Source organism: Dendrobates tinctorius, unplaced genomic scaffold (genome assembly GCF_039654945.1).
Source record: "Dendrobates tinctorius isolate UK_male_01 unplaced genomic scaffold, ASM3965494v1 ptg000115l, whole genome shotgun sequence".
Lineage (NCBI taxonomy): Eukaryota > Metazoa > Chordata > Amphibia > Anura > Dendrobatidae > Dendrobates > Dendrobates tinctorius.
Genome location: NW_027361783.1, coordinates 14,576,601 through 14,586,155, shown reverse-complemented (window position 1 = coordinate 14,586,155; position 9,555 = coordinate 14,576,601). Strand labels below are relative to the sequence as shown.

General features: G+C 40.3%; 1 protein-coding gene across 1 annotated transcript in view; it reads right to left on the bottom strand.

The window, feature by feature from the left end:
* Positions 1–3,170: 3,170 nt before the first annotated feature.
* CD226 (CD226 molecule) overlaps positions 3,171–9,555 on the bottom strand; it is an 85,067-nt gene continuing 78,682 nt past the window's right edge. Inside the window, exons 5-6 of the mRNA XM_073590057.1 lie at positions 5,425–5,491; positions 3,171–3,974 (exon numbers count right to left, since the gene is read on the bottom strand). Of these exons, the coding sequence (XP_073446158.1) occupies positions 3,915–3,974; positions 5,425–5,491 (127 nt within the window). The 3' untranslated portion in view covers positions 3,171–3,914. The remainder of the gene's footprint in view (positions 3,975–5,424; positions 5,492–9,555) is intronic.

Sequence of the window (9,555 nt, the reverse complement as noted above, 5' to 3'; positions counted from 1 at the left end):
ACTCATCCCACAAAAAACAAGACCTCGCATGACTCTGTGGGCCAAAATATGGAAAAATTATAGCTTTCAAAATGTGGTGATGCAAAAATTATTTTTGCAATAAAAAGCATCTTTTAGTGTGTGACAGCTGCCAAACATAAAAGCCCACTAAAAATAGAAAATCAAACCCCCCTTTATCACCCCCTTAATTGGGGAAAAATAAAAAAATAAAAAAATGTATTTATTTCCATTTTCCCACTAGGGTTAAGGCTAGGGTTGGGGTTAGGATTATGGTTAGGGCTAAAGTTAGAGTTAGGTTTGGGATTAGAGTTTTGGTTGGGATTAGGGTTAGATTTGTGGTTAGGGTTATGGTTACTGTTGGGATTAGGGTTAAAGGTGTGTTGGGGTTAGGGTTGGAGTCAGAATTGGGGGGTTTCCACTGTTAAGGCACATCAGGGGCTCTCCAAACACGACATGGCGTCTGATCTCAATTCCAGCCAATTCTGCATTGAAAAAGTCAAACGGTGCACCTTCCCTTCCGAGCTCTGCCATGCGCCCAAACAGTGGTTTACCCCCACATATGGGGTATCAGCATACTCAGGACAAATTGCACAACAACTTTTTGGGTCCAATTTCTCCTGTTACCCTTGGGAAAACATAAAATTGGAGGAAAAAAGATCATTTTTTGTGTAAAAAATAAGATTTTTTATGGCTCTACATATTAACTCCTTTCCTACATTAGACGTACATTCGTCCATGTGACCTGGGACCTAAGTCCCAAGGACAGAATAGTACGTCTAATGCGATCAGCTGCACTCACGGGGGGAGCGAAGCTGATCGCGGCAAGGTGTCAGCTGATTATCACAGCTGACACCCAGCACAATGTGTCAGGGGCGGTCACGGACCATCCCCGACACGTTAACCCCTGGCACACCGCGATCAAACATGATCGCGGTGTACCGGGGGTTAAAGGAAGCATCGGCAGGGAGGGGGCTCCCTCCGTGCTTCTCTGCGACCCCACAGCGGCGCGATGTGCAGCGCCGCTGCGGGGGTCACCTTCCCTGCGGGGGTCACCTTCCCTGCAGGGGTCACCTTCCCTGCAGGTCCCCGGATCCAATATGGCGACTGGGACCTACGGGGGCCTGCAGGGAGCTGGCTTCCTCACTGCCCGCAGAGCGCATGCATGAGGAAGCCTGCAGCAGTGCCTATGACAGATCGCTGATCTGTCACAGCGATCTGTCACAGGACAGTGATGTCCCCCATGGGACATTATAATAAAGTAAAAAAAAAAATATTCCCTAATAAATTCATTTTTTGAAAATAAAAAAACAATAAAAGTACACATATTTGGTATCGCCGTGTCCATAATGACCCACCCTATAAAACTGTCCCATTAGTTAACCCCTTTAGTGAACCCCTTAAAAAATAAAAAACAAAGCAAAAAATAATGATTTATTATCATACCGCCGAACAAAAAGTGCAATAACGCGCGATCAAAAAGACGCACATAAATATCCAGGGTACTGCTGAAAACGTCATCTTGTCCCGCAAAAAATGAGCCACAACACCGCATCATCAGCAAAAAAATAAAAAGTTATCGCTCGCAGAGTAAAGCGATGCAAAAATAATTATTTTTTATATAAAATTGTTTTCATTGCATAAAACCGCTAAAGCATAAAAAAATGACAAATGATGTACCGCTGTAATCGTACTGACCTGAAGAATAAAACCGCTTTATCAATTTTACTGCACGCAGAATGGTGTAAACTCACCCTCCAAAAGAAATTCATGAAACGCTGGTTTTTTGTTCATTCTGCGTCCCAAAAATTGGAATAAACAGCGATCAAAAAATGTCACGTGCCCGAAAATGGTACCAATGAAAACGCCAACTCGTCCCGCAAAAAATAAGACCTCACATGACTTGGTGGGTCAAAATATGGAAAAATTATAGCTCTCAAAACTATTTTTACAATAAAAAGCGTCTTTTAGCGTATGACAGCTGCCAAAAGTAAAAACCCGCCATATATAGTAAATGAAACCCCCCTTTATCACCCCCTTAGTTAGGGAAAAATAATAAAATTAAAAAAATGTATTTATTTCCATTTTCCCATTAGGGCTAGAGTTAGGGCTAGGGTCAGAGCTAGGATTAGGGCTAGGGTTAGGGTTGGAGTTAGAATTGGAGGGTTTCCACTGCTTTGGCACATCAGGGGCTCTCCAAACCCGACATGGCGTCCGAACTCAATTCCAGCCAAAAAAGTTAAATGGCGCTGCTTCCCTTCCGAGCTCTGCCATGTGCCCAAATAGTGGTTTACCCCCATATATGGGGTATCAGCATACTCAGGACAAATTGCACAATAACTTTTGGGGTCCTGTTACTCTTGGGAAAATAAAAATTGGGGGTGAAAAGATCGTTTTTGTTGAAAAAATATGATTTTTTCAATTGTACGGCTGTACATTATAAACTTCTGTGAAGCCCTTGGGGGTTCAAAGTGCTCACCACATATCAAGATAAGTTCCTTGGGGGGGTCTAGTTTCCAAAATGGGGTCACTCGTGGGGGGTTTCCTCTGTTTAGGCACATCAGGGGCTTTCCAAACGCGACATGGCGTCCAATCTGAATTCCAGCCAATTTTGCAGTGAAAAAGTCAAACGCCGCTCCTTCCCTTCCGAGCTCTGCCATGCGCCCAAACAGTGGTTCCCCCCACATATCATGTATCGGCGTACTCAGGACAAATTGCACAATAACTTTTCCAGTCCAATTTCTCCTGTTACCCTTGGTAAAATATAAAAATTGAATCTGAAGTAATTTTTTTTGTGAAGAAAAGTTAAATGTTCATTTTTTTAAACATTCAAAAAATTCCTGTGAAGCACCTGAAGGGTTAATAAACTTCTTGAATGTGGTTTTGAGCACCTTGAGGGGGTGCAGTTTTTAGAATGGTGCGACTTTTGGGTATTTTCTATCATATAGACCCCTCAAAATGGCTTCAAATTGATGTGGTCCGTAAAAATAAAATGGTGTTGTAAAAATGAGAAATCGCTGGTCAAATTTTAACCTTTATAACTTCCTAAGAAAAAAAAATTTTGGTTCCCAATTTGTGCTGATGTAAAGTAAACATATGTTATTTATTAAGTTTTTTGAGTGCCATATCTCTGATTTAAGAGCATAAAAATTCAAATTTGGAAAATTGCAAAATTTTCGCCAAATTTCCCTTTATTCACAAATAAACTCAAGTTATATGAATGAAATTTTACCACTATCATGAAGTACAATATGTCACGAGAAAACATTGTCAGAATCACCGGGATCCATGGAGGTGTTCCAGAGTTATTACCTCATAAAGGGACAGTGGTCAGAATGGTAAAAATTGGCCTGGGAATTAACATGCAAACCACCCTTGGTAGTGAAGGGGTTAAACTTCTGTGAAGCACTTGGGGGTCCAAAGTGCTCACCACACATCTAGATAAGTTCCTTAGGGGGTCCACATTCCAAAATGGTGTCACTTGTGTGGGGTTTCCACTGTTTAGGCACATCAGGGGCACTTCAAACGCAACATGGCGTCCAATCTCAATTCCAGCCAATTTTGCATTCAAAAGTCAAACGGCGCTCCTTCCCTTCCGAACTCTGCCATGTGCCCAAACAGTGGTTTACCTGCATATATGGGGTATCAGCGTACTCAGGACAAATTGTATAACTTTTGGGGTCCAATTTCTCCTGTTACCCTTCGTAAAATAAAACAGAAGAAAATTTTTTGTGAAAAAAGTTAAATGTTCATTTTTTTTAAACATTCCAAAAATTCCTGTGAAGCACCTTTACATAAGAAAAGGGTTTCCATACATGGAGTGTATTCCAATTTATTCAGCTTTATTATCTTCCCACAAAGAAATATTTTATAGGTATTGTTAGATAGCTTCATTTCTAAGTCCATAATCTTGAGAGTTAAAAATTGGGTATAAAATTGGCATATGTGTGCTCCATATCCACAGTGTCCATTTTTAGCTGAAAGAAAAAGAATATTTACTGAGATCAAGTGAAACAATTTAGTATATATCACTCTAGTAGTTGGCCTATGTGCATACTCTTGTAAGCTGAAAAATACACATTGCAATATTGTGATCATTCCATGAAGATGTATTCTCAAGGGGACTCTGTCAGCAGGTTATTGACATACATTCTAAAACAACAGGGGATAGGGGCTGAAACACACATTTCAGCGATGTGTCACTTTATTGGCTGTGTGCTGTTGTTTACCTACAATGATGGCTTTATCATGAGGAGAATATTAGTGCCCAGGCTACAGCTCACAGGACTGTTAGACCACACCCCCTCCTCTGATAAGCAGCTCACTGTCTATAGACTATATACATAGAGAGCGTGGTGTGGACCGGGCCAGCTTTGTGAGCACTGCTGCATTGCCAAGTCTAAAAACGCTAATTGTGTCACAATGGCTGCACCCAGTAAACTAAATGATTCATTATTGAATTCAGGATCTCTTTTCCCTTTTCCTTCATTATGCTGCTCTCAAATGAGATAGCAAAAACCTGCATATAGATTCCCTTTAAAAATCCCTTTAAGTTTGTTTTTTTATTCAGCCATATTTAAACAAAAAAATATTCATGCATGATCACAAATCCAAAAAGCAATTGAACAATACATTATTTTTGCATAATGGAGTGTCATGTAAATTAGTCCTCCTTACCTACTATTTTAAAATGATAAGTAAACCCTTGTTTTTTGCCATATGTGAAGGAAAGATTCACATACCTTCTACAGTGGCTTGCAAAAGTGTTCAACCCACTATCTTCCTTGGCTTTTTACCTATTTTGTTACATTACAACCTGGGCAAGGACAGCATTAATCAGAGAGGCAGAATAGAGACCAAAGGTAACTCTTAAGGAACTGTAGAGTTCCCAAGAAGAGACTGGAGTATCTGTCCATGCGACCACAGTAAGCCATACACTCCATAGAGGTGGCCTTCATAGAAGAGTGAGCAGAAAAAAAGTCTTGACTTGCACACAAAAATTGTAAGGTTTGTTTTCAGTTTGTCAAAAGACATGTGGGAGACTGATGTACAAATGTATATAAGAAGGTGTTGTGGTCAGATGAGACCAAAATTGTAATTGCTGCAAAAGGAGGTTCTACAAAGTACTGACTTTAGGGGGGTGAATAGTTATATACACTTAAGTTATCAGTTTCCCTATTTGTTGTTTGCTTCACAAATATAAGAAAGACAAAAGTTCACAGTTGTAGGCATGTTCTTTACATGAACTGATGCAAACCATAAAAAAACTGAAAAAAAAATGAAAATACCAACAGGAGTGAATATTTTCACAAGCCACTGTATTTAAAGAAACTAGTCTTGTACAAGAAAACAGTAGGAGACTCTGGGCCTTACTTCTCTCCACTCTATAGCTATATTGATTATTCTATTGATTAGAAGCCCTTTTACCTGAGGACGTGTAGAATTGAAACTGAATTTTACTTGTTTTGCCTGAATTGTCTTCTTTTTCCTTGTCCTAAATTTAAGCATACAGAAATTCAATAAACAATATAATAGGAAATCTATTATACTGTATTATACCTGCAAGTAGATTTGAAAAAATTCTGTTTTACTGCAGATTACTGGCGTCATTGTACGCAGAGACATTTTATCAACCATTACAAGCCAGTTTCTTTTTAGACTTTATTAAGTTTTTGAAAATAAAGTACATTCATCGTCTTTTGTGCCAACAGAGTTCTGTCTTCATGCCAGCTATCACACTGTACGTCATGGTGGAAACTGGTGTAATTACATTCTTCCTACGGGAGGGGAAATCAGGATGCAATACCAACCAGTGAATATTGTGGATGTCAGTCCCATCAAGCTTCTTAAATCATGGCATCCAGTGTCTAAGTATCAGCTCCGTATGGCCTATCTTTATCCTTCTAATTATCTGTTGCCATTACGTTTTTCTGACTGTTCTACCAATGCTATTAATAATTCTTGTTGGATTGATGGAAAAGAATTTCTGGCTAGGTCCTGATCGGTCCTCTCCTGATTGTGATGATATTCTAACCAGCTTCATCTTACAATCCAGCAACAGAATATGGATCTTAAGGCCCCCATGCTCAATAAACTTCACACATATTTAGCAGACTCTCCACTATGTATTGGGGTGCAGGCAAACTGATCATCATGGAGATGGGGCATGTCTGATTACATACTGCCTATTACATTGTTCTCTCAGGCTGGTTTCACATTAGCGTATCTGTGCGCAGCATATGATCCGCATAGGTCCGCATGCGTCATGCTTGCATATCTTCAACATGTTGTACGCAGGGACATGCGTTTGCATGCGTTCAGATGTGGATGCATATCGATGCATCGTTTCGCTGTGTACGGCGAACGCAACATGTTGCATTTTTTGAGGTGCCAATTATGCACAGCCATGCGCATGTGGATGATTGCAGATTGAGTGTGTCAAAACAACGCATTACTGTCTATGGGAAAACATTGTTACGCAAGGAAATGCGTACGCATGCGTTCGATATGCATGCGTACTTCAGACTGAACAATCCTCCAATTGACTGCCACTTCCCCTGTAACAATTTCCCCAACCACTCCTAGCTTACCATCACAGCCCGACACCCCCAGGTCCACAATGTAACTCCCTCCCGCAGACCCTGAATGTAAATCCCATTATTTTATTTGTTAAAATTCAAATTGTTTTTATTTTTGTTATTAAAAATTCTTTTGCTTCACAATACCTGTCTCCCTGTGTTTTCTTTATCTCTTTATTTAAACGTGTGTATTGTTGAGTGAAGTATTAACGGGTGTTACAGTGAAGGTGATTATTATTCAAGTTACAGAAATACTCGCATCTGCTCCAGCTGGTTTCATAATCTGAATGTGTTTGCCATCCACAGCCCCCAAACAGTTTGGAAAATTGCAAATGTCCAGAAATTTTTCAGCATTTTCCAGCCAGAGATCAGTTGTGGGTTGGGGGAGGAATTCTTCATGCAGAACATCATAAAACAAGACAGGTGTCTCCAACAATCCCAGAAGGGGTGGACATTCCAATCCAGAATTGAAAATGTAGAGATAAGGTCTCTCCGATAGCCAGGAATCTGAACAGAAAATGAGGAAAAAAAAAATTAAGTACATGGCTTTTCTAACAATTATACTAATGACATGTGTTTGTTTTTCAAAATTACTTACCTCAGGGTCACCAACAGATGTTCCTCCACAGGAATTACTTGACGTAGTTGTGTGTCCTGACTGGTGATGGATTCTCGGACACGATGCAGCAAGTCATCGAAACTCTGTTAAAACATTCTCGAGTACTCAAAAAACTTTTGCAGGTTTTTACTCAGCTTTGTGTACCACTAGTGGTAAGCTCCACAGCTCTCTCGGACTTCAACAACGGTGTGTTGCCGACAGCGATGACGACGTCTTCTCCATCTTTCTCCTCTTCTTTTTTCTTCACAAGCCACAGCAAAGGCAACAGCCAATTTCAATTGCAAATCAAGATTAATAATGAAGCTCTCCACGCTAAGATCCATCTTGCAGCTGGATACAGCAGCAAAAGATGAGGATTTCATCTGAGCAGTGTGTCTATATATAGAAATCCCACGAGACACTACTGGGTGTCTGGTGTCAAGGAAACTCTACTGGAAAAGCATTGGAAATATCGAACGCATGCGCAGAAATAACGCAAACGCATGCAAAAACGCATACACATGCAGCTTTTTTTGGTGTCATGATTAAGATGCGTAAACATGCATTTGCATGCGTTTTTGCATGCGTTTGGCATGCAGATGACAATCTGCACACAGAAACGCCAATGTGAACCTAGCCTCAGAGAGAGGTCGCCTTCAGAGATGTCTGTTGATGACTTTCTCATAAAGAACACAAGAATGCTTGGCTGTACAAGCGCTCCTGTGTATGGGAGAGACAGCCGAAATGGAAGCCTGACAATCGGCCAAAGCACTGTTCAGCCGACAGTCATCTATTGGGAAGACATCTTTACTCTGATGCTTGTAACCAGGGCTTCTATAAGTCAAGATGTTGGCATACTTAATAGATTGACCAATTGTTCTGCAGAAAATAGATATTAGCACTTGTAAGAAGCAAATAACTTTTGTCTGTTCCCATATACACTATTGGATACGACAAATAGGTTCAGAACATGAAAACCTAATGCTCACAATGATGACAAATATCAGAGGTAATGGACTTGTCATATATGATTTCACAATATAACCTACAGAAAAAGGTTACAATTGAGAAATCAAGCAGAGATCTTACAATAATAAAATATTACAAATAGTGATCTTAGAGTACAAAGACAAAGCTAAATACAGGCATAAGGCACAACATGATGGCACAGCTCTGGAATAATGCATAATTGTCCACAGACTCCACACACTTCTAAATTAGAACAGATAAATACCTTACGAGCCTCCATGCCTGATACCTAGCAGTTATCCCCATGCTCCTAAGTATCAGCTTTATTAATTGTTCTTACTGTTACATTTGCTGCTCCTTTAAAGGGAATCTCTCAGCAGGTTTTTGGTATATAATCTGAGGGACTGAAACTGATGACAGTGATGTGTCACTTACTAGGCTGTGTGCTGTTTCCATACAATCAGTGCTGTATCAGCTGGAGATTATCACTGCTGGACTAGATGTCCTAGTGACTCCTGGTCCAACAACACCCTTACCTCTGATTAGCAGCTTACTGTCAATAAACAATATATATAAAAAGATGCTAATCAGTGGCTTGGGTGGGGTTAGCTTTCTGAGCACTACTAACATCTAAGGCAGAGAAAACTTTGATTGTATCACAACTAATTGATACACCACTGGAATTAAGGTCCTTTTCCCTACATTATGCTATTCTTAGATGAGACATATGCCCCTTAAATTCATTCAATTAAGGTTGGCGGACGAGGGCAGTGGATTCTCTGACCCTAGAAAATTGAGCCATTTATGCAAATGACACTCTGATCAGGCTCTGAGTGTGAATAGAGTGTGATCAGAGTGTGAACAGAGTGTGAACAGAGTGTGAACAGAGTGTGATCAGAGTGTGATCAGAGTGTGAACAGAGTGTGAACAGAGTGTGATCAGAGTGTGATCAGAGTGTGAACAGAGTGTGAACAGAGTGTGATCAGAGTGTGAACAGAGTGTGAACAGAGTGTGATCAGAGTGTTGTCCACTTCTCTTGGATAAGGAGATAATGGAGAAAAAAATCAATCTTCTCTATTCTGTGCGTGCATGGAAAAAAGACTAATCAGATGTCATCTGAATGCCGTCCAATGTTTTCCATGCACTCATTAACTCACATGGCTGAGTCCAATCCGAATATTGGACATGCAGAGATTTTTTTTCTTCAGACAGTCTCTGTCCGGAAAAAAAGTTTGACATATGTATGACCTTATAAACTAACATTGGTCCTAGTGGGATCCGATGTTTTGTCAGACTGCACTGGAACCAAACACACACTTGTCAGCACCTGCCCTAATGCTGTTCATGACAGGCCTTTTGGACGCTCCTAATCACTTGGGATAGGAGCACAAGTTAGTCATTATTTTACTTCTA